This window comes from Alligator mississippiensis, chromosome 13 (assembly GCF_030867095.1).
Source record: "Alligator mississippiensis isolate rAllMis1 chromosome 13, rAllMis1, whole genome shotgun sequence".
Lineage (NCBI taxonomy): Eukaryota > Metazoa > Chordata > Crocodylia > Alligatoridae > Alligator > Alligator mississippiensis.
This window is the reverse complement of record NC_081836.1, coordinates 21,035,669-21,060,296: the sequence shown is the minus strand read 5'-3', so window position 1 is coordinate 21,060,296 and position 24,628 is coordinate 21,035,669. Positions and strand designations below refer to the sequence as shown.

At 45.2% G+C, this 24,628-nt stretch overlaps 1 protein-coding gene across 5 annotated transcripts in view; it reads right to left on the bottom strand.

Moving 5' to 3' along the window:
* Positions 1–24,628, bottom strand: part of GTF3C1 (general transcription factor IIIC subunit 1) — a 163,786-nt gene that overhangs the window by 122,888 nt on the left and 16,270 nt on the right. For 4 of the 5 annotated variants that reach the window (XM_014605761.3, XM_014605759.3, XM_019482373.2 and 1 more), the window contains exons 5-11: positions 24,092–24,188; positions 23,091–23,214; positions 15,963–16,121; positions 11,914–12,029; positions 9,284–9,608; positions 8,260–8,471; positions 616–758 (exon numbers count right to left, since the gene is read on the bottom strand). In XM_014605761.3, coding sequence (XP_014461247.1) covers positions 616–758; positions 8,260–8,471; positions 9,284–9,608; positions 11,914–12,029; positions 15,963–16,121; positions 23,091–23,214; positions 24,092–24,188 — 1,176 coding nt within the window. The remainder of the gene's footprint in view (positions 1–615; positions 759–8,259; positions 8,472–9,283; positions 9,609–11,913; positions 12,030–15,962; positions 16,122–23,090; positions 23,215–24,091; positions 24,189–24,628) is intronic. The other variant, XM_019482374.2, reaches the window with a different exon arrangement.

The window sequence follows — 24,628 nt, the reverse complement described above, 5'->3', positions numbered from 1 at the left end:
CAGGTGCACACGCACCCTGAGCATGGCGGTGCACCCCCTAGAAAAAGGCGCCACTGACAGTGTCGGTGGCACCTGTGGGTGGTCGCCGCTCGCCACCCTGCCGCTGATGGCATCTGTGGGCGGTCTGCAATCACCGCTGACTGCTGCTGACACTACCAGTGGTTCCTGTGGGTGGTCGCTGACCCCTAGTTGGCACTTGCCACCCCTCTGCTGCCGACAGCGCTGGCAGCATATGCGGGAACTCCGCACTTACTACCACCGCGCTCCCGCCACCACCAGAGCAGCCGTGCCCCCGCAGTTGCTAGGGGCATGCACCGTTCATGCTGCTGGGGGGGGGCAGCAGCACACAGTAGATCTTGGGTTTATTTTAAATGCCAAAGGTGATTTCCTATGTAAAAACGTTGGAGACCACTGTTCTATATAAATCAGCTATGAGTGATATCCATTGTGAGATAAAATTTGATTAATATGATTTTACTTTATGGCACCATCTTGTACATGGCCACCCATGTAATCAGCATCACTTCCATTGTATAAGTAAGCCAAAGCACTGATTGTAGCTTCACAATGCACTAGACAACGGCTAAATAAACATCTCTTTGGCCACCATCTTACGTGAATAAGCTTTCTATTAGGCGGAGGTTCCGGACAGCTTCTACAATGAGATTCCGTCGCTTCAGCAGCCGGTAAGTTTCATGAGATCTCTCCACTGATGAGGTTCTGGAATGCTTTTCCTTCTTCTTTTGGTCACAGTTCTTCTAGTGAAGAACAAAGAGAAAAACAATTCATCATGTACAATTCAATATGCTCCACAAAGCACTTATGATCCTCATCGCCAGGGATCTGGGTTTTCTGTTTGCCACTGAAAAACGTGGTAAAACATGGATTTTCTCTTTAAAGGAGAAAAACATGGGAAACAGCAGGTTTTCCCCTGCAGGCTGGGAGAGTTCCAGCCTGCAAGGGGCTGGTGGGAGTGGGAGGAGGGCGATCAGGCAGGGGGCACCACGTGTACATGCATGTATACACGTGCATGTGGCAGCCAGGCAACATGGAGAGCAGCTCCCTGCAGGTTAGGCAGAGGTGGAGGGTGGGGGCAGGACTGAGGCCCTCAGTAAAGAAGGGAATTGGGTATGCCTGGGGCTGGGGGCACTGCCCAGCTGGGGTAGTGGGTGGGGTCTGAGGCTTGGGGCCCAGACAGGAATGCATGGCTGCAGGACCCAGCTGTAGAGTAGGCCAGAGCCACAAGTGGCTCATCAGGGGGCGGCGGGGTGCTGGCTCCCCACCACTGCATGCACTCCTGGGGAGGTACTGGGGTAGGCACGTGCCCCAGATTTATACACAGGGTGGGAGTGGATGCAGGCTCAGGGCTCCCTGCCCTGTTGCCCTCCCCTGGGGCCTCCATGGCCTAGTGGGTGGGACCTGTCATGGCAGGGCAAAGCAGGGAGGGGAAGCTAAGTGCTACCGCCAGGAGCTCCATACTGCTGTGGCAAGGTGCCCCCCTGCTCACCCGGCAGCAGTGGGGGTGCTGGCACGGAGTTATGTCCACTCGCTGCTGCTGGGCAAGCCGGGAGTGTCTCACAATGGCAGCACGGGGCTCTTGATAGCGGCACCAAGCTTCCCTGTCTTGCAGAGTCACACCTACTGGGCTGCGGAGGCCCTGAGGGAGGGCAGCAGGGCAGAGATCCCAAGCCCGCAGCTTCCAGTCTGCAGCGGCCCCCCTCACGGGCTCCTCTCCAGCCATGCTATCTGTGGGGGAAGGGGAGCCTGCCTCTGCTCTGGCCGCAGCAGCCACCACCTCCCATGTTCAGCAGCCGGGGCTCTGGTACTGCTGGGGGGGTGTGGGGAGAGGGGGCTGCAGACCCAGGTCCCTGGTTCCATAGCTCTGGCAGCTGGGGGCAGGGAAATGAGGGGCACTGGCAGGGCCAGGGGGCTGTGGGCTTGGAGTGAGGAGCACAAGCATGGTTGGGGGGCTGTGGCTTGGGAGTGAGGGGGAATGGCATGGGCAGGGCACCAGTATATCAGGGCTGTTCAGCACCACAAAGCAGTTGGGGCAGGGGGGACAACCACAGCTGGGCGCCCTGGTGGGCAAAGGGGGTAGTGGGAACGCTAATATTCCATGATAAGAAACCCAAAAATCAAATGCCCAAATGTATATGTATTTAGAAATGTTTTATTAGTGACTGAGGCACTGGTAGGCTTCCAAATTGTTTTAAAATTGTTTAAAAATATATCAATATATCAAATATAAAATCAATATATCAAATGTAAAATATATCAAATTGTTTTAAAATACATCAATAAAACATTGTGCTCAACTGATACATGTATATGTGTGTATGTATTACACACACACAAAAAAAATGGTGTTTGATTTTTAATAGCAGAAAAATGTATTTGGGATTTTAAAATCAGAGAATTTGCAAACTCTTCTCTCTCCCTTTTTTTTTTTTTTTTTTTTAAATAAGAGAATTCATGATTTTTAAACAAAGATAAACAGGGCTCCTGCTCATCACTGTACAGAACATCTCACACATTTAGTGCATTTATCATTAAAACACCCTTGTGAGGTAGGAAATTGCTATTTATCTCTATTTTACAGGAGGGGAATTGAGGCTATGTGACTTGTCCATGATCATACAAGATGTCTGAGAGGCACTAGATCAGGGGTGGGCAAAATACAGCCCAGGAGCAAATCTGGCCCACCAGGCCATTCTATCTGGCCCACGGGGCTCCTAAAAAAATTTAGAAAATTAATATTTATTTGCTCCTAGCTGCCTGTCAAAGATGACAGGAGCCAGAGGCAGTAGAACCCAGAGGAAACTAGTGGCAGGACCCAGTAACAAGGTCTGCCTAGCCCTGCCCCCACAGCTAGAAACTGCTGCATAGCAGAGGCTTAGGGCCTGGGACCATGGGGCTGTTCCTGCTTCCCTGCGCCGCAGAGGGAAGTGTGGCCCTCAACAGTTTGCCAAAACTCAGTAAGCGGCCCTCCACCCAAAATAATTGCCCTCCCCTGCACTAGATAATGGAATGCAGGTTTAGCAAACACCATGCTAGCATACCAAACAACTGGCCACTTGCCTCCAGAGTGGAACAATCACCATCACATCATGTATCATTAGGGTTTAAATCATAAGCCTTTGGTAACACTGCTAAGATATATACCCCTTTTGCTACAGGCATAACTAAGGTGAAGAGTATGTTTACACTGTAGTCAAGGGTTGACCACTGCTTGTGTAGTTTTACCTAAGCTAACTTTAAGCTGATCAGCTTGAGTATGTCTAGCAGTGTAGTTGTGGCACTACAAAGTGTCTTTACACATGCTCCAGAGTCACCATCATTTTGAAGTATGGGGATGCTGAATACACGACACTGAGGCTGATGGAGCATGCCAATTAACATGCTCCAGCAGACTCAAATAATCGAGTCTGCTCCATATGCTAATTAGCACGCACTGGAGCAGGTGTCTGCACATGAGTAAGAGCCCATTCTCGTCTCCATGGGCAAACTGCCAAGAGTATCAATCCATCACGGGCAGGTTTTGTAGTCCATACTGAACTCCATGCTGCTACTGCTACGCTGGCAGCAATATCCAAGTGTGTTACCTTACAGATAGTTTGGTTTTGCCTGTACGAGCTGAAAATGCACCTCTGACTTCAGTGTAGACATATCCTAATGTATACTAGATGTTTCCCTCAGGGTTTCACTCCGTTTTAATTATAGCCAAATGTCATGGGTTTAGTTCAACAGCACAGTAAATCCTGGATTTTTCACATGGTTAGCTTTCAAGCTTATCCTCCCCTCCCCCTGAAGAAGAGGGTTTGTGAACTAGCTTTGGCTACATATAGTCATAGTCATAGTAAAGAGCAGTAGATGACTGTTAGCTGCTTACTGCATCTTATTTCTAAGGGTGTCACTTCTCAGTTAGCTGTGTTGGACCACAGCAGTGATGCAGCTGACCAAAGCAGCAGCATCCTTTGAAGTAAATAATACAGCAAGAAGCTGAATAGTTCATTCTTAATTTAGCAACCTGCTGTAAAATAAGCAGGTTATGAGCCATCCTTATATGAAAAGTTTGGATTCTATTGTATTTGCCATGGTAATAATCAAATGTACCTGGCTGTTGAAGAAAAGGAGCTCCATGTGCAAAGGAGCAGATGGGCCTATGAACTTCATTTCATCAACCTCCTAGATACGGAAACTCATGGACTCAATATAGACATTGGATTTATGACACACTACAACCTGCCTGACATCTGACTCCTCAGGTAGCAGGTACCTCTCCACTTTTACCTGCTACATCCCCCCCCCCCCCCACTTCCCAGCCTGTCCCTCACCCCCAACACCTCAATTTACATTTTCACTGACTGGCTTTCTTGCCTGCACTGCATGCCAGCCTCTGGCTTCTTCACTATTCCTTCCATCTAGGAAGAGCACACACAGCAACTGCAGATGCTTCCTCAGCCTGATGTAGGGTTTTTAAAACCTGAAAGCTTGCAAAAAAGACTTTCTCCAACTATTCAGTTGGTTTAATAAAAGATACCAGATTGACCCCAAGAACCCTGTCTGGGCTATGTCTTTAGACCAACATGGCTACAACCTACACCCCTTAACACACACAAGTGACATGAGTTTTGCTTTCAGCAGTTTGAGGTGCAGTTTCACAGAAATCCTTGCACCACTCTGCCTGAAACCTGGCAGGCATCATGCCTGCATGAGGGGCCATGTATGTGGCAGGACAGGTGCTAATCAGGGCAGCCTTTAATGCCCCGCTCTCAGAGCTGGAGGCAGCAGTTTAGTTTCTCACCAGCCAGCAGGGGAAGAACATCTTTCTGCTGAGCTCCTGTGCCAGGAAGAACTTGGAGGTATAAGGATTGGGGCTATATGGGGAGGAGGCGGCCCCATATCACCCTAGGCACGACCTAAAACTGCACCCTGCCAGGGTAGGGAGGCCGGAGTGGGGCTGCTGGTGGTACGGCAGCCCCAGAAAACGCCAGGACCATAAACCTCCCTAGTGAAAGGGGAGTAGGAGGCACCAAATAACTGCCAGCCACAGCACAGTCCTGGCTGGGGAAAACCCATACCTGTAAGATCTTTGAGAGGCCTGAGGCTTACTGGTTGCAGCAGAGTTGTGGGGGTGAAAACAGGGGCTACCATGTCTGCAATTTTCATCCCACTGCACCTTAGCACACACGCAAAGTTACACATCATCAGTCATGTTTTCAGCAGTTTGAGGTGCTGTTTCCAAGAAACCCCTGCACCTATCTCCTTGAAACATGGCAGGCTTCATGGCCTCAGAAGGGACTAGCATCCCTGCAAGTTTGATCTGAATCGGTCAAGAAGTGACAGTTATAGGCAGTTTTATGATTCGCCATTATAGCTTATGGCTGAAACACCGAAGAAATTCTGAAACAGTTTCGGCCAAAATGAAACAGGACAGCGATCCGAAACACCAATATGAACCGCTGTCCCTCCAAAACACTGAATCCAAAACCGAAATGGAACACAGCCATTTTGCACAGCCCTACTAATTAGTGTCTGGCTTAGCTGGCCAAGACTGGGGTTTTTTTGTTTTGTTTTTAACACTGTTCTTTTTGTTTGTTTTTTTTAACACTGCTGTAAACCTGTAGCCAGAAAAGTAGCCAAAATAAATATCTTAGCAGGTCATTGCTACAACTTTGCTAGACCTCAAAGTCTGGGAAGACATGTGCTGTGCTCATACTTCTCCAGAAGCAGGGATGGAAGTAGGGCTTAGCACCAAAGTCATAGCCTGCATTTTCTATTTTGCTGTTCTTTTCTTTCAGTTGTTTTGGTCTGTCTTAAAGGAAGCAGGACCAAACTTTAACATGAGCAACAGCAGCCCCCAGCCTGACTTAGCAAACTATCTTGCCTCATCAAAGGAACAACTACAACCACCCTTAACATCTGAAGCTGTCATAAAGCAGGTTTCCCCTATACAGTCTGGGCTACATCTTATTCCATCAAGTAGGTGCTTAAGTGTGATCCTATTCCACCCTGCTTGAGTCACTGAAAAACTAACACAAAGGTGTGCTTACCTGATCATATTATGAGAGGGAGAGAGGGATGCATTAATACATTTTCAGGGGCATGTAAACAGGGTGGAATAAGGCTGTACCTAATAAGTATAGTAGGATCTATTCCTCTGTTTGGAAAACCGCTTCTCACCCAAGGAGCAAGTTTTGTCCAAAACCATACAGACTTTCTATGGAAAAACTTAAAAACCATAGACCACCTTCCCAGCAACACCCTTCTAGCCACTATGGATGTTACCAATTTATATACCAACATCCCACACCACGATGGCATCCAAGCCTGCCTTGCATGCCTACGAGAGCAAGATGACAACTCAGAGTACGGACCCAAAGATATTACTGACCTTTTATACTCATCCTCATACACAACAATTTCATGTTTAATAACCAACGCTTCCTCCAGACCATGGGCGCAGCTATGGGCACCAAAATGGCCCCACAGTATGCCAACCCTTTTATAAACCACCTGGAAGAAGAATTCCTCAAGGGCTGCACCATCAAACCCTTGTTATACTTGAGATAGATAGATACTATGTTCATTATTTAGACTGAAAACCTGCAATCTGATTGAGTTCCATCAGAAATTTAACAATTATCATCCCTCCATCTGACTATCTCTTGAATACTCCAGCACCAACATCTCCTTTTTAGACATGATGATCAGTATCCAGAATGGTAAGATACAGACCACGTTATACAAGAAACCCACAGAACAACATACATATCTGCACAGAATTAGCAATCACCCCAAACACACCAAGAAAGTTGTGATATACAGCCAAGCCCTCAGATACCACTGAATTTGCACCGAGGGGAACACCTGGGATTGCCACCTTACTAGTCTTAAAAAGGCTTTCACTTAACAAGGACACTCAGATCACACATTTGAAAGAGCCACTCGGATACCACATGAAGAATTGCTGCAGAACAGAAGAAAACCCTCCACGAATCGCACACTGCTGGTTATGACACATCACCCTTCCCTCGAACCCATACGGAAAATCCTAAAACAATTGCAACACATACTACTACTAGGAGAACCAGTTCTTAAAGAGATCTTTCCAGAACCATCCATCCTAGCCTTCAAACAAGCACTGAACCTCACTGACCCCATCACCAGAAGCAAACTTCCTACGGCCCAGAACACATGGAATGGATCCAGACCGTGCCATGACAAGAAATGCAAAACATGCCAACATATCTCCACGACCCCCACAATTACTATACCCCACAACAGAATCATCAGCATTCCTGGATCTGACAGCTGCACATCCAGAAATGTGATGCATCTCATCCAATGTACCAAATGCCCTGATGGAAAATATGTAGGAGACACCAAACAACAACTGCGTACCACCAGAAATGTATTAAAAGACAAGAATACCCAATTACTTGTGGGGGCACATTTCTCACAAGAAAACCACTCTATCCAATCTCTCAGTTCTAATCCTCAAAGGGAACTTACAAAACACTTTTCACAGATGAGCCTATGAGCTTCATTTCATCAACCTCTTGGATACAAAAAATTATGGACTAAATAGAGATATTGGTTTTATGACACATTATAACCTGCCTGACACCTGACTCCCAGGTATCTCTCCACTATTTTCCTGCTACATTCCCTTCCCCCCTCCTTTCCCAGCCTCTCTCTCACCCACTGACTCCTCAGTTTACATCTTCATTGACTGCCTTTCTTGCATGCATACCAGCCTCTGGCCTCTTTACTATTCGTTCCATCCAGGAACAGCACACACCAACTGCAGGTGCTTCCTCAGCCTGACGAAGGGTTTTTAAACCCAAAAGCTTGCTAAGAATTTTTTTTCCAACTATTTAAGTTGGTCTAATAAAAGATAACAGATTCACCCAAAGACCCTTGTCTATCAATATCCTTAGACCAACACAGCTACAACCCACACTCCAATAACAGAATGGAGTATTTGTTACCTATTCCGACATTTAAACTTAGAGTTGCATAATTTTACTAGGCTTCCCATAACTTTTATATGAAACTAGGTTGAATATGTGCAGGGAGAAGATGAAGATCGGGATGGACAAAATAAGAAAAGTGAAATAAAGGGACAAAAGCAGAGCCTCTTACTAAGAAAAGAACAAAACCATCAGAGTAATCAGGGTCAAAATTGCAGAGATGAGTGTATACAAAGAAGCTCTACCAACAACAAAACATCAGATAACAAGCCAAGGACCTTACCTTGGAGTAGTCTAGCCTAAACTCCTCTATCACAGTTGTACCCCCATTTTCATCTGTGGAATGAGTGCATGTAGAAAGATTGGGTTTCTGCTTTAGCATGTCTGAAGTAGAGTTCTCCTCCGAAAAGCCATCAGGGAGTTCCTCAGGGTCTTCCAGAATGTGATGTGAAAGCAATTTCTTCACTTGGTTCTTCATGGCTGGCAATCTCAAGCCTAGTTTAAGAACAGATGCCCAAGAAGGCTGGTCATTCCACTGCTCAGTTCCTGTCCTTTCCCACAAAGCACAACTATTCCCTAGATGAGACATGTCCACCCAAGTCTCTGCAGTTAGACTCACTTAACATATCTCCTGCCACCACTTCACACACTGTTCTATTTAGTAAGGTTACTTGTAAACAGGACTAAGGCAGCTGTTTTCACTTCTCAAAAATTGACAAATTTTGGACACTTAAGGCATCCAAATGATGCTTTTTTCCTTTACAATAGCAGACAGAAACCTCTTGAGATGGATTTCTACTCTGTAGTAGGGATTAGTTGGGCCACCAGCTGCTACCTTAAGGAGAAGATGGTGCCCAATTCAAAGAACCCCTCCTGCAGAATATGATGTGAATAATTGGCTCTACTACTGCTCCTCTAGTCCACAGTTAAATACATTTTTGGAAGCTCAGATTACTTCCCTTCCAAAGCTCACTGAAAAGATAGGTGGGAATGTCCCACTACCCAGGAAGAAGTAATTATTTACTTCTGCTAGTTTCCCCAAGGGTCTTGCAGCCCTAGTACGTGGAAGGTGTTCCAATCTCCCAACATAAGGAAGGGGCCAAGGGACGAGGAGCAGAACAATGTCACCCTCACTCCCTAAGTATGTAGTAAGTTTCCGGGAGGGAACAGAGAAGTAGGTCAAAGCAGCACTGGAGGGAAAGCAATTAAAAAAATTCTTCAATCTTATTATTTTTCAGTTTCCTTTTTAAGGGAAGCATACAAGAGAAAGCCAACCCTACCCAATTCTCCAACAAACCATTCCCTACTTTTAGCTGGCGTTAAGTGACGTGGGCCATCTGTGAAACTGAATTTCAACAGGGAAACAGAGTTGGCCTTCTGGCCCTTTCCTCCTTTCTTGTCGTATTTCATCTCTTCCTCATTATCAGACACTAAGAGGAATGCGCCTTCTTCTACAGGAGAAAGATCATCTGTGGGTAAGGTGTCTTCAGGCAACACAGCCAAGCTGACTGTAGCTAGCTGCTCACTCCGAGCCTTCTCCCTCTCAAACTGACGGTTTAAATCACTCTCTTCTGCAAAAATGTGTGAAATGTATTTTGTTGTTCGTTGCCGACCTTCATCTTCCATAAATCCCTGAAACAGTTGAGAGCATAATTTTGGCAAATTTGTTTCTTTCAAATCTTTCCTCCTAACCATATACATGTTCTGCTAACCTGACAGTCTGCACTAGGCGTATTTTGCTTCTCTTGCTACTCAAAGTTTAATCTGCATTTTTAAAAAAATACAATATTTTTGATCAGCTAAAGTTGCAGAAAAAATAGTTTCTATTTAGCTGGGGTTTTGGTTGTAGCCATGTTTGTCTAAGGACAGAGGTGGGCAAGGTTACAACTGACCTGCCATCTGATTCACCAGCTACCTGCCAGACCTGACCTCTTAAATTTTTCTTCCCCACCCTACTTTTCTGCCCTTTGTCTTCCTAATTTCCTTTTTCACATACAGTCTCTTTTCTACCTTGAATTACTACCACTGTAGTTCACCTTTGGCCTTTTTCTCCCCTGCTTCGCCCCCCCCCCCCCCCTTCACCTTTTGTTTTTCTAATTTCTACCTATTTATATTCTCACTGACTTCCTGTCACACTTTTAGCATCTCTCATTCCTTGGAGTCTCAGAAGAGCAAAGACTCCTTATGCTTGAAGAAGAGTTATTGCGTCTGACAGCTTGCTGAGAACTTTTTTCCAACTACTCAGCTGCTCTAATAAAAGATCATATCCACTCAAAGAACCATGCTTGCCTAGTTTCTATTTAGAAATTTCTATGCTATGAACTAGGCACTTACAGACTTGTAATTCTTATGTGGTAAATTGGTTGAAACAAAAAATAGAATAAGCCACAAGAAGATCAATATAGGATGGGTTTAACTAGTACAGGTTGTATATAGGTACTTGTGTTTCACTAATCTTTTAGAATATTTTGACACGTTCAAAGAGATAAAGAAAAACATGTCAACATAATTTAGACCGGTGCTTCTCAACCTGGATACCCTCTGATCTTCAAGGGTGACCTCAGTTGTAAGGAGATAAGCAGATGTGAGGAGTTAAGTGCAGGCTCAGTCTTTCCCAGCCTAACAGCTGGCCTGCCCCCACTACCTGGTCTCTCTACAAGGAGATAAGCACTGTAATAAATCAATATGTTTTTTAAATGGGAAGCTGTTCAATTCACAAAAATAATGGAGGGTGCCTCAAGTAAAAAGGGATGCCTTAAGTCTAAAAAGTTTGAGAAGCACCAGTTTTACCTTTCAAAATACCTTTGAAAAGGTTGCATAATGCCAACTACTAAAGAATTTAAGTCTTGGAGCACCTACACAGAAATTAAGCGAGAAGGACAGTTTGGAAATAGTAACTATAATTTAGAAAGTTTATCAAGCTTGGTCCTTGAACTAAGTTTATTCTTGGTTAGTTTTCAGATATATTTATACATATTTATTCATTGTAGGCGCTTGCAAACATGATGAAAATTGGCTGTTTTTGCAGTTTAATGGTGTCATGCTGTACACGTGTGGGGGTTTTTCACAATTTAAATGTGTTTGCTACATTGCAAACTAAATCAAACCTGCTTGTAGCTTAGTTTGCAGCAGTTATTTGTGCAGCCTTTGACAGCTTGCCTCCCTGCCAGGGGAGAGATGGGATGAAGGCAGAAGTAGTGAGGGGCCCAGTCTTTTTTGTTTTTCCCCTTGTGGAGCCTGCTCACGTCTCTTGTGGCTGTGGGGGGTGAGCTGCCAGTGGCGAGCGGCCCCTGAGCTGCAGGGGGCCCCGGTCCTTCCTTCTGTGGTGACGGTGCCCCCTGAGGCCACCTGGGCAGGATACTAGTGGAAGGGTGCTGCCCCAGCTCAGGCTCAGGAAACAGTTGGATCAGGCTGGGTGCTGCCTAAGAGATGGGGCAGCACCCGGACATGTGTTCCCGGTGGGTGCTGCTGCCGAAGGGAAGGACCAGGGCCCCATGCAGCTCAGGGTCTGCACAGCCCTCCAGTAGCTTGCCCTACAGCCATGGGAGAGGTGGGCAGGCTCCACAGGAAAAAAAAAGAAAAAAAAAAGAAGAAAAAAAAAAAAGGATTGGGCTCCTCACTGTAGCAGTGACAGAAGCCCCTAAATTGAGATGGTGGGTTCTTAATCATCACAATTAAAAACCCACCCTTTCAATTCAAGGGACTAAACCCCCATCATGTGTAAAAGCAGCCTCTGAATACTTCTTGTATATTCTCTCTTTCTTGTCCCCTCTCTTAAGCAAAGTCAATCTTTTTCAGTCTCTCCAGGCCTCCCCCCCCTTTTTTTTTTTTTTTTTTTTTTTAACTGCACATCACTGAATCCCATCTATTTCTACTCTCTCCTTTAAGAGAGATTTTGCAACCCACTGTTTAAATACAAATGGTATTTTCACATTACCTTAACAACTTTGTATCGCTCCAAAAGACGACAGAGCATGCGTGCTTCTAGCTTTCCCACATTCATAGCCAACCGAATTTCTGCCTGAGAGATACCTTTGGTTCCTCTACTTTCAACTATTTTGAAGAAGAAAAAGACCAAACATGAAACCTAAGTTTAAAGGCATCATCTTGAAAGGGAACAGTCACCAAACATGGCCCAAACAATTATCACCATGTTGAACCTTAATGTTGTAGAAGCTAAATGATTTTAAAGTATAAACCAAAATACCTACTACTTCAATGTTTGTTAGAAATTATTTTCACTGGCATACAGAGTGCATAGTATTGAATGCCTGCATAATTATGGAAAAAATAAATATTCCTGCTACTTTGTATTTGAGAAATAATAATTAAAATATTATAATACCACTGTAATTCATATGTGCAATGGGCAGAGTTGTTTGGCCTCTTCAAACCTGCCATGTTTACCTGCAACAGCTTACAGTTTCTATCAGCTATTCTGTAAACTAGTTGTGCTTCACTAGCTTATAGCCTGTGCTCCTAGGCATCCAGAGTTGAGCCCAGATGCAAGCAGAAGGCTAATTGAGGCCGTTTTGAAATTTTGCCCCAAGATATTGATCACATTATCCAGCAATTATTGCTTGGTAATAATGAGATTAAGCAGCAAAATGCCATGGAAGAAATATTTAATATTCTTTTTGTCCCTAAATACATATGCAGATACAAATACACTGTAGAAGCAGGCAGGCAGATATTCTTGAAGGCAACATGGAAGAAAAAAATGAAGTTGAATACCTTTTAACTTCTTTATGACCACAGCAGCTGGTCATTAGAAACTTAGCTTCATCAATATAACTACTATAAGCTATATGGCATAACTCACGGGGAACAATGTAATTGTTGAATCATTGTTACATCCTATTGTTCCTGAGGCCCTTCTTGTCCTGTAGCATGTGCTCTAGTAGCAAAGCAAAGAAGCATACAAACAGTACTGGCTTCTGTGGGGCTCTTCAGAAGGGACAAGACTTTCCTGCTACCTCTATGGGATCCTATAGATGTCCATGGAGCCTGTTCCGAGGTGCTGGAAATCCAGCGTGTTGGAGCAGACTCAATTAATCGAGTCGGCTGGAGCACAGAAATTGATGCTCTCCCACAGCCTTCTGCGTTACATGTATCAGCATCCCTGTGTGGACCTGCGCTGAAAAAAATGGCAGCAGGGCACTTTGAAATAAAACACATTTGATGAACTTTAGTTCAAAGCACCTGCCACTATTTTTTCAGCCCAGGGATGCATGGAGACACTGATGCACATGACACATGGGTGCTTTTAATTAGCACAGCTCATTAATTAAAGTGCCCAGTGCCGCGTCCCAGAACACATGTAAAAATGCCCTATTTCTACTTTTCCAAGGCTATGGGTAACAGAGAAAGTGAGAACTGAGCAGTGATTCTTAGCCAGGTGCTGGCAGTTATGGTCATGATCTGTAAGGAGAAAGGTTTTCTGTCTGCAAGGAAGCGTGGGTAGATAGGTGTTCCAAACTTGGGTGCATTAGACAGGAGATTTTTGTTGAAAGTTCTAAGAAGTTAGCAGGAAGAGAAGTTCTGTGTCCAATAGCAGTAGGAGTTTCTGATGGATGGGGGTAAAAAGAGGGACTGCAAGGAGTTATAATAGGTTCTGCTGCCTGAACAAGAAGTTGTGTTCAAACTGAGTGTAGGGGAATACACAATCTGAAAAATTTCCGTGGGTGTTTTGATAAAGTATGAGGCAGTAGAAAGGAGGGTCTGGTAGAGTGAGATTTGAAGAGGAGACATGGATTGAGGGCACTGGTTATTTTTCTCCCACCTTGCACTTTAACTGTCAGTTTTTCATTCTGAAAGGGGAAGAGAATAAGAAAGGACAAAAGGCGGGGCCCCCCCCCCCCCATTTTTTTTCCTCATCTTATCCCCTTCTTTTTACCTTAGTACCCCCCACTTTGACCTTGGAAAAATGTTATCAATATACAGGAAAGGTGGGAAACATTGAAATAGAGTGGGGGGACCCCCCATTTCCTTTTAGCCCACTGGTCATATATTGGCTGTTTGTAGACAAGCTCAGCATTTTCTAAACCACGTTAACCGATTTGCATGAGACAGTTGCAATCAAATTTCGATTCGAATGAAGGATTAATAGACTATTATTGATAGCTCCTTAACAGACACAATTCAATGTGGTTATAATTAATTGGGAGGAGATGATAAGACTGTTTAAGCACTGCTACATTGTTGCAGTTATCTAAAGTGACCTGATACTTAGTCCAGGTGAGGTGTTGCTGGCACACTGGACTTCGTAAAGGTTTGTCTCTGTTGTGTTACAAAAACCCAACTGAGTTTCCTTTGAGGGAACTGATATTTCCATTGCTTTTCTGCTTATCTGAGTTCCTAAAGACTGTTTTTCCTAAAAGCAATGGAATATATACATGCTAATTAATATAGTTTAACTTGGCTAATTCAGACTGCCTTAGTCTGCATTCATTTTAATCCTCATACAATGAGGATTAGTTAATTTGGACTGCAGCCAATTTTAATTTGGACTACAGACAACCCTGTGTATATAATGATGGCTGTCATCTGGATTAAACCTAGAAAAGCATAATGTCTATAAAACTCCATTCATTGTAACCCTGGAGGCTACTTTGTAAGAAAGACTTGAAGTTGGGGTGGAAACTGGAGAGCAGTGTCAGGGCCAGCATAAGGGAGCAAAGCCAAACCTAAAACTAAGAAAACAGGCTATATTTAACACCATATTTGCTAACACATTTTAAAAACATTAGTATAACTTGCATATAACCTCTTTAAAACCAGGTTAGCTAAAAGTAACCTGTTTTAAACACCTAATCTCCTAAATTAGGAAAAATCCTTAACTTTACAGATTAACTGAGGAATGAAGACATCAAATAACTCTCCCAAAGTCATATGGGAAGTTTGAAGCACAGTTAAACATGAATCCAGATCTTTCAACTTTCTCTCTGTAAAATGCAAAGCCTATTCTTTGTCCCACAAAACACAGTTAAGAACACACTGTATATTCCTGTTAGATAAAATGAACAAAAAAATTCATTAAAATTTAAAGGAAAAAATGTTGATCTGTACATCATAAAAGAGAAAAAGAGCAGAAGTGCCAATTTAAAAATCCTCTGCAGGTTACAACTAAGATATCAAAGTCCTCAGCCCAGAATACTGAAACTTAAGGGCATGGACAGACATTCCTTTGTGGTGCTTCAAGTCTCTCTCCAATTAAAGTACTTCTAATTTGGAGTTCTTCAAGCATGGCGATAAGAACATGCTATCGCAGAGCTCTGCATCTAGTGGGCTCAAGAGCAAAGATCCTAGCATGCCTGAGTATGCAACAAGGAGGTTAATTGCTCTATTTAACTCCAGCTGATATACCCCCTCATGGATGCTGCATAAGAGCAGGTCTAGCTAGCATCATGGGTGTGGGATGCTATTGACATACTCCAAAAGGGTGTTCAACACCTTTTCATTGCACCCTGAGGACTCAACCTCCTGTGTATGTCCAGCAAAATGAGGGTGTGGAATGCCTTTGTTCCCGGCAATAAATAGTGGGGGTTACAAGCTAAGCAGATCTTGTGATCCTGGAACAATGGAGTTTGGTGTGAGTACCAGAGGCAGCTCCTTAGAACAGTGAGAGGGGAAGAGGGAGATGGTGACAGAGTACTGTGTGATGCAGGATGACTAATCAATTCCCTACTGTACCCTGCTAGAGGGTGCTTCACAGCGAAGCATTTCAAAGTTGTTCCAGTTTTTCTGAGGTATTTTTGGAGTGCTTCATTGCTTGAATACACTGCATCATCACTTTATGGAGTACTTTAAAGGCACATGGAGCAATTCAAATATTTTATCTTTCTATGTCATACCAGAATGCACCAAATAATTATGTACAAGATAATGAAAATTTCTAAACTAAACCTGTCAAAATCAATTCACTGTCATGCAGTTAATGCACTGACTGAACCACACGTGCATGCAGAATCTGATCACATTACTTACTTATTTCATAAGCCTGTGTAAGCATATCCCTCTCATAAATAATATCCACAGGTTGGACAGCTTTTGTGATGATCTCTTCTTCATCATCATCCTGGTAATCATCCATTTTCTTTCGAAATTCTTTTAATAGTTTAAGGCATCGGACCATGACATCAGTCCCTGAAAATGCATGAATACCATTAGTAAAATAACAAGGAATACAACGGGTAGGTGTAAACCAAGTTAATTGTCTTCTTGCAGCAGGAGGAGAGAACAACATTTCAATAACATGATGGGGCAGCTGCCCATTTCCAAGGAGGAAATTACTGCTTGCAATACCTTTTCCTCTGAAATACATACCTTAATGCATTAGTGCCATACATGGGTGCCAAAACATTTCTGTAGACTTGTCACAGATTCACCCCCAAACCAAGTTGTTTGGGGTTCACTGTGTGGCAGGCATGGATAGCTCCCAAATTACATTTATCCCTATGATGATTAATCTCTACTGGTGTATCTACACGTGCAATTAATACAAAGCAATAAACTCTGGAACAGTTGGAGCTACAGTAAACTGCTCCTGGGCACAACATCTACAAGTGTGCCTAGGACAGCTGCAAATTTGCCAGGGCACAGCAGGCCCCCAACTGGCTGGGCTGACTGGACACAATTTACAGCCATGGTCAGCAGCCACACATGGGTTTCAGCACAGTAAATTATACTGTAAGATAGTACTGTCCCTGACAATTAGTTTACTGCACCTTAATATCAATGCATGTGTAGATGATGGCACTTTACTGCGCAGCTAATTAGTCTACCCAGCAATAAAGTGCACATTTAGATACACCCCGCTTGTAGCTAGCGTGAATCTGGGTTCAGTACTGTCATTTTGGTATCTGTATGTATTATAATATTTGATATAAATGTACTTTTGTAATTTCATGACGTAAACGTTACCCAGATCAAGGACAACAAGAACTCCTTTTTTAAATACATAGGGGGCAAAAAGAAGGTACCGGGTAACATGGGGCATCTGCCAGACACGCTAGGAAATCTGGTTGTCACACCAGATGACAAGGCTAACCTATTTAACGATTTCTTTGCCTCCATTTTCCTGAAGCAGGGACCAGATCAGCCCGTCTGCTGGGACCCCCTCAGGCCCCAGGGGAGGCGCACCCAGGCCTACAGTCAGTGAGGATCTAGTCAGGGAACTTCTGGAGGGACTGGACCTATTTAAATCAGCTGGCCCTGACGACCTCCACCCCAGAGTGCTGAGGGAATTAGCAGGGGTCATTGAGGGACCCCTGGCATGGCTTTACAAGCACTCGTAGTGCTCTGGTGTGGTGCCAGAGGACTGGAAAAGGGCCAATGTGGTTCCCATTTTCAAAAAAGGGAGGAAGGAGGACCCAGGAAACTATAGGCCAGTTAGTCTTACCTCGATCCTGGGTAAGATTTTTGAGAGAATTATCATAGCGCATGTCCATGAGGGGCCAGCAGGGAAGGTCATGCTTAGGGGCAACCAACATGGGTTCGCTAGAGGCAGGTCCTGTCAGACCAACCTGGTGGCCTTCTATGACCAGGTCACAACATCCTTAGACGCAGGGGTAGCAGTGGACGTAGTCTTTCTGGACTTCAGGAAGGCCTTCGACACTGTCTCTCACCCCATTCTCATTAAAAAACTAGGGGACCGTGGCGTCGACACCTACAGTGTCAAACGGGTCGCTAACTGGCTGGAGGGCCGCACTCAGAGTGGTGGTGGATGGGTCATTTTCGACCTGGAGGGATGTGGGCAGTGGGGTCCCCCAGGGCTCGGTCCTCGGACCCGCGCTGTTCAACATCTTCATCAGTGACTTGGACAAGGGGGTAAAAAGCACCCTATTCAAATTTGCTGATGACACTAAGATGTGGGGGGATGTGGGCACGCTAGAAGGGAGGGATAGACTGAGATTGGACCTAGACAGGTTACGGGGGTGGGCAGATGAGAACAGGATGGGTTTCAACACTGACAAGTGCAAGGTGCTGCACCTGGGGAGGAAGAACCAGCAGCATACCTACAGGTTGGGGAACTCCCTTCTCGTCAGTACAGAGGCAGAAAAGGATCTTGGAATCATTATTGATGCCAAAATGAACATGGGCCGACAGTGTGGGGACATGGTCAGGAAGGCCAACCACACCTTGTCATGCATCCACAGATGCATCTTAAGCAGGTCCAAGGAGGTGATCCTCCCCCTCTATGCGGCACTGGTCAGGCCGCAGTTGGAGTACTACGTCCAGTTCTGGGCGCCACACGTCAGGAGAGATGTGGGCAGCATTGAGAGGGTTCAGAGGAGGGTCACCCGCGTGATCAGGGGACAGTAGGGCAGGCCCTACGAGGAGAGGCTAAGGGACCTGAACCTGTTCAGCCTCCACAAGAGAAGGCTGAGGGGGGGATCTAGTGGCCTGTTACAAACTAGTCAGAGGGGACCAGCAGGCATTGGGGGAGTCCCTGTTCCCCTGAGCACTACCGAGGTGACTAGAAATTACGGTCACAAGCTGGCAGAGGGTAGATTCAGACTTGACATCAGGAGGCGCTACTTCACAGTCAGGGTGGCTAGGACCTAGAACCAACTTCCAAGTGAAGTGGTGCTGGCTCCTACCCTGGGGTCTTTAAGAGGAGGTTACGTGAACATCTTGCTGGGGTCGTTTGACCCCAGTACCTTTTCCTGCCGTGGCAGGGGGGTTGGACTTGATGATCTGCTCAGGTCCCTCCTGACCCTACCAACTATAAAACAGAAGTTGATCAAATGATGTATTTAGCACACCCAAGGCATTCTCTACCTGCAGTGGAGAAATGAACTCCTTAATAGACTGGTGACTGAGAGAAATGGCCCATTAGACAGAAGGACTCCAGGCATACCAGAGAGGCAAAACCTTTCTGGAAGATTGCAGCAATTCATGAGAATGCTATTTGGAAGTAATTTAAGAAGCTAATTATGGAATATGTTTTGTCTTTTAAGCTCACACTTTGGAGATTCAGGACCCCAGAATCAGCAAGAAGGCTGAACTCTGGAACTACTGGCAGGACTCTCCAGAGGGCTAGGGTATAGCCAGTTGAGAGGGTAAGAAACTGTTCTTGTTTTGTTTTTCTGGCTCCAAACCTATGGTCTGTTTTGCTAGTATAATTCTTTTCTCCTACATATTAAATCCTTTTCTGATCTTGTCTCATTAAGGATTGCCTGCAGAAAGAGGGAATTCTGGGCAAGTGATAGTCCAGGATAGATGGAAAGGGGGACCTCTTTCACAACCCAATGGGGAGGTCACCTTGGGCTGGCAGTGATTCCCTTGCTGCAGCTGCATGGTACAAGGACAGCATTCGATCTGTTCCTTGGGGCAAGGAGCAGCAGAGTGGGAGAAACTCAGGGCTCTGGGGAGCTCCCTGCAGATGGGTTTGTCACAGAAATTCTGATAGCTGATATTTTAAGGCATACATCTGTATGAAAAGGTCCTCCATTTGGTGCAGACAGAAGTGCAGCTCCCAGCTGAAACTCAGAACATTTTCTGCAAAGCGTTCTGAGTTACAACCTTACCCCCAACTAAACAGGAGTTTACTGTTGGTTCCAGAGGGGAGGGGAATCTACTGCGAGCTGGGAGCCTGCAGCCAGGTTCCCACAGCAATAGCCACAGCTCTCTGCCAGCGCTCACAGTTTTCAGAATGGGCGTGGGGAAAGGCAGTGGAGGGAGCTCATTCTTGGAGCTCCCCAGCTGGTGCTCAAGGGTGGGGTAGGTGAATTGGAGCCCCACACCTTCAGGGGGGAGGGGGTCCAATACACCCAATCTGCCCTCCAAAGGGGGCTGAAAACCCCCCAGACTGGACTGCCTCCACTCCCTGTCCCCTCTCCCATTCTGAAAACAGTGACAGGCTGGGAGCTCTGCAGACACAAGTTACAGAAGTTGCTACATTTAAAACTTCTTCATCTGATACCTCATGCAATGAGGGGTCAGATTTTCACCAGAACGGCCATTTTTAAAGCTCTGTAGTTATGCACTTGTTTCGTCAATAGCTATAAACTGCTTTCTGGGTCCAGACTAGGCGAAAATTGTTACTTCTGTCTGTGCCCTTAGGGGATCCTTAGTACATAGGATGTGAACACATTTCAATAACAAAAGAAAAACATGCAGATGAAGTTAGCTGGGTTTTTGGTTGTAGCCGTGTTGGTCGAAGGACATAGGCAGGCAAGGTTCTTTGACTAGATGCGATATCTTTTACTAGACCTACTGAGTAGCTGGAAAAAAGTTCTTAGCCTCAAATGAGGTTAGGGAAACCTTAGCTCTCTAGGCAGGAAGGTGAGTCAGTAGTGATCTCCTGAAATATCTCTTGTGAAATCTAAATTGAATCACAGTGTCTGACAAAGGAATGTCGTCTTTGTTCTGCAAATTGTGCAAAACATTTTTGGTGCTCTAAAAAGAAAAAAAAAATCTTACCTTAAATGTAAAGTTAATGGAAAGTTTAGATTCTGTAGCCATGAAACAGTGGAAAACAAGATACTCTTCATCTTGGAATGGCTAAATATGTTAACATGAATGATGAGTACACTGATTTGTTTTGGTAGAACAAGGAGAGCTTTTCTAAGATCGATGCACACAAGGATGGCTGATAGTGTAGTCCTTTCACAGCATCTTAATGAGGTGAAAATGGGTTCATGAAAACTTATTCTCTCTCACACTCTTGAGGCACCCCTTAAAAATGCTAACTCTTAGTTTTCACTCTTTTTTTAAGAATAGAAAAATAACAAAGCAATTCTTCTGTTGTAAAGAACTCAGAAAGACAAAAAGGCTGAATTTTTGACACAATGAATTCCCATGTATACATCTTCCCAAATACAGATTTTCAATGATAATGGTGTTGGAACCAGGCCATCCTCAGCCATCATTTTAATAAAAAGTGGAGACAATGGTATTGTTATATAGCAAAGGTGAAAAAAATTTATCTGCTCAACATTGGTAGCTTTGCTGAACTTTTTTTTTTTTAAGACTGCATTTACTTTACACATGCATGGTGCACCCCAGTAACCCTAGACAAAAATCAGAACTCCTGTAGAAACAGCTTGTTAGGTCACTCAAACATTCAAACCTATCCAGTGCAGCAAAGGCACTGTCCCCAGGTAAGGGGACTGTCACTTAGAAGAGTGTCTTTGCAGACAGGATCGCTAACCTAGCGAGGGTTTTAAACTAGGTTTGCCAGGGGATGGAGACCAAAGCCCTGAGGTAAGTGGAGTGGTAGGAGTGGGCAACAAGGGAGGTGCTCTCATACTTCCTGAGAAATCAGGGCAATCAATTAATTACTTCAGGTGCCTGTACACAAACACATGGAGCCTGGGAAACAAGCAGGAAGAACAGGAAGTCCTTGCACAGTCATGGAACTATGATGGGATTGGAATAACAGAGTTGGTGGAAGCTTGCTCGCATGATTGGAGTACTGTCATGGATAGGTACAAACTGTTCAGGGAGGACAGACAGGGGAGAAGAGAAGGAGGAGTTGCACTATGTAAAAGAGCCAAATGCCTGCTCAGAGCTCCAGTCTGAAATGAGATGGGCCTGTTGAGTATCTGGGTTAGGGTCGGAAGGGAGAGCAACAGAAGTGATGTTGTGGTGGGGGGCTGCTACAGACCACCAGACAAGGAGGAAGTGGGGGATGAGGCTTTCTTCAAACAGCTAGCAGAAGTTCCCCAATCACAGGCCCTGGTTCTCATGGGGGACTTCAAATCACCCTGACATCCACTGGGAGGGGAATACAGCAGTGTGTGGGCAATCCAGGAAGTTTTTGGAGAGTGTTGGGGACAGCTTCCTGGTGCAAGTGCTGGAGTGGCCAATTAGAGGCCATGCTCTCCTTGACCTGCTGCTCACAAGCAGGGAAGAATTGGTAGGGAACGTAGTAGTGGATGGCAACTTGGGCAGCAGCAACCACAACATGACTGCGTTCAGGATCCTGAGGAAAGTAAGGATGGAGAGCAGCAGAGTAAAGGACCCTGGGCTTCACAAAAGCAAACTTTGACTCGCTCAGGGAAATCTTGGCCAGGATCCCCTGGGAAGCCAGACTGAGGGGGAGAGGAATCCAGGAGAGCTGGCTGTACTTCAAAGAAGCCTTACCAAGAGTGCAGGAACAAACCATCCCAATGTACAGGAAGACTAGCAAGTACAGCAGACGACCAGTTTGGCTTAGCAAGGAACTCTTCAGCAAACTAAATCACAAAAAAGAAGCTTATAAGAAGTGGAAACTTGGACAAATAACGAGGGAAGAATATAAGGGTATTACTCGGGCATCCAGGGATGAACTCAGTAAGGCCAGAGCACAATTGGAGATGCAGCTAGGAAGGCATGTGAAGGGTAACAAGGGTTTCTACAAGTATGTTAGTAGCAAGAGGAGGATCAGGGAAAGTGTGGGTCCCTTACTGAACGAAGGAGACAACCTTATGACAGAGGATGCAGAAAAGGCTGAAGTGCTCAATGCCTTCTTTGCCTCAGTCTTCACAGGCGAGGTCAGCTCCCAGACTACTGAACCTGGCAGCACAGTTTGGGGTGGAGGTCAGCAGCCCTCAGTGGTGAAAGAACAGGATAGGGACTACTGAGAAAAATGGATGTGTACAAGCCCATGGGGCTGGATAGGATGCACCTGAGGGTGCTGAGCAGGAGTGGGCAAAAAACAGCTTGTGGGCCAGATCTGGCCCACAAAGGGGCTTTGTCTGCCCTGCAGCAGGTTCCTTAGTCCCACCTGGCCCAGGCATTATCCCACAGTGCTGCATCCTGCTGCCCCCAGGGTATACACTGGGGTTGGGGCAGCTCTGTGCTGGACTGCCTTTCTAGGCAGCAGCAGCTGCTGGCCCCAGCCCTGTGGTACTGGTGGCCTGTGTGCAGCCCCGCTCCGCCTCTTCTACAGACTTGCAACAGCAGCATTGGCAGGGCAGAAGTGTGCTCGGTGCGGGGGAAAAGCAGCCCCTCCCCCTTAGCGCTGCCCAGTGCTTCCTGTAGCAGCCCGCAGAGCCCACACTGGGTTGCCCTGAGACTCCTCTGCGCTGCCCTGCAAGGCAGCCTGAAGGTGGCGGTGACAGCACAGGGCAGCCCAGTGCAGGCTCAACATACACAACTGAGAAATAGTGATGTCACTACAATTACCTCTTTTTGTTTTGTAGGGTCCTCCTTCAGGCTGTATCTCTTGTAATGGGGTTGATATTACTTTGGCCAGACCAGCATTCATCATATATTGATACAGACGTTTGAAAGTTCTTTCACAGAGACCCTGCAGAGCAAGATATGAAAATCACTAGTGTCGTCAGGACTTAATAAACTGGGAAGCTTACTGCAACTAAGACTAATGTGCAAATGTTCATTTCTAGCGGTGGAAATTTTCCATCGCTAGAAGTGATTCCAGGAGAGACATTCCAGTCTGCAACAGTCCCTTCTCTCCTGGTCCTTGTACCTTCCCAAGACTGGGGTGATCCTGATCTGGAGTAAGAGTGGGCAGTTCCACTCCCCTGGTTCCCAGGAGAACTGAAGCAACAGGGCAAAGCCCCTGTCTACTTTTACACCAGGGACTCCAGCGTGAGAAGCAGAAAACAAGGAGCAATGGTTGCAGCAAGGGAAATTTAGGTTAGATATTAGGAAAAATTGTCTCACTAGAAGGGTAGTAAAACACTGGAACAGGTTACCCAGACAGGTGGTAGAATCTCCGTCCTTGGAAGTTTTTAAGACCCAAACAGACAAAGCTTTGGCTGGGATGACCTAATTGGGGATGGTCCTGCTCTGAGCGGGGGGGTTGGACTAGATGACCTCCTGAGGTCCCTTCCAACCCTAGTTTTCTATGATTCTACGAACCTTGGGTTTCAGCCCAGGCTCTGGAGGGAATAACACTCTTTTTTCTGTCCTGCTTCCCCATTCTTTTTTTCCCAGATACCTAGCCAATTTTCAATCTACTGCTCTGCTCCCAGTTCCTTATCAACAGCCATCACCCTGCAGCATTAAAATTTTTTATATTTAGAAGCAAATGAACACAAAGTCTTATGAGAGTAAGTGTCCAACAACCTTAACAGGTGGTGTCATCAACTACTCCTCAAATATAGACCGTTTGGATTATATTATCAGCAGTACAAGAACCTGAAACCACATGAGAACCTCACCAATTCTTCCCTCAGATTTCCTAATGTTTCCATTTGGTTTGGTCGAGCATTCAGCATACTTGAGAGCTTCTCCATCAGAATATCGTATTTACTCCTCCTAAAATAAGAAAGAGAATTTAACACATGCCCTTCACAAGGTCTTACACATATGTCTATAAATAAAACAAAATGCTATAGTTGACACAGCAGGTAAACTGAAAAACAAAAACAAACATTTTCGTAACATTCAAGGGAGACACAGTTGTGTATGGGAGTAGGCTTCAGAGGAAAACCCCCCAGGAACAACTACTTGTTTAATAGCCTTTGAACAGGACTTCAAAACTTCTAAAAGCTTTTAAATAATCATGGAGGACTTAATTTAATTTAAACAGAGTGCTTGTTAGCAGAATGACGGCCAAACAGCAGATGAGAGCATACAACACTAGCAAGATAGACACAGAGAACAGTGACAGAACCCAGGCTATTATTTCACCAACATAAACCCAAAGTCAGCACAGGATTTAGTTATGCAACAGAGGAGAAAGTAAAAGTTCACTA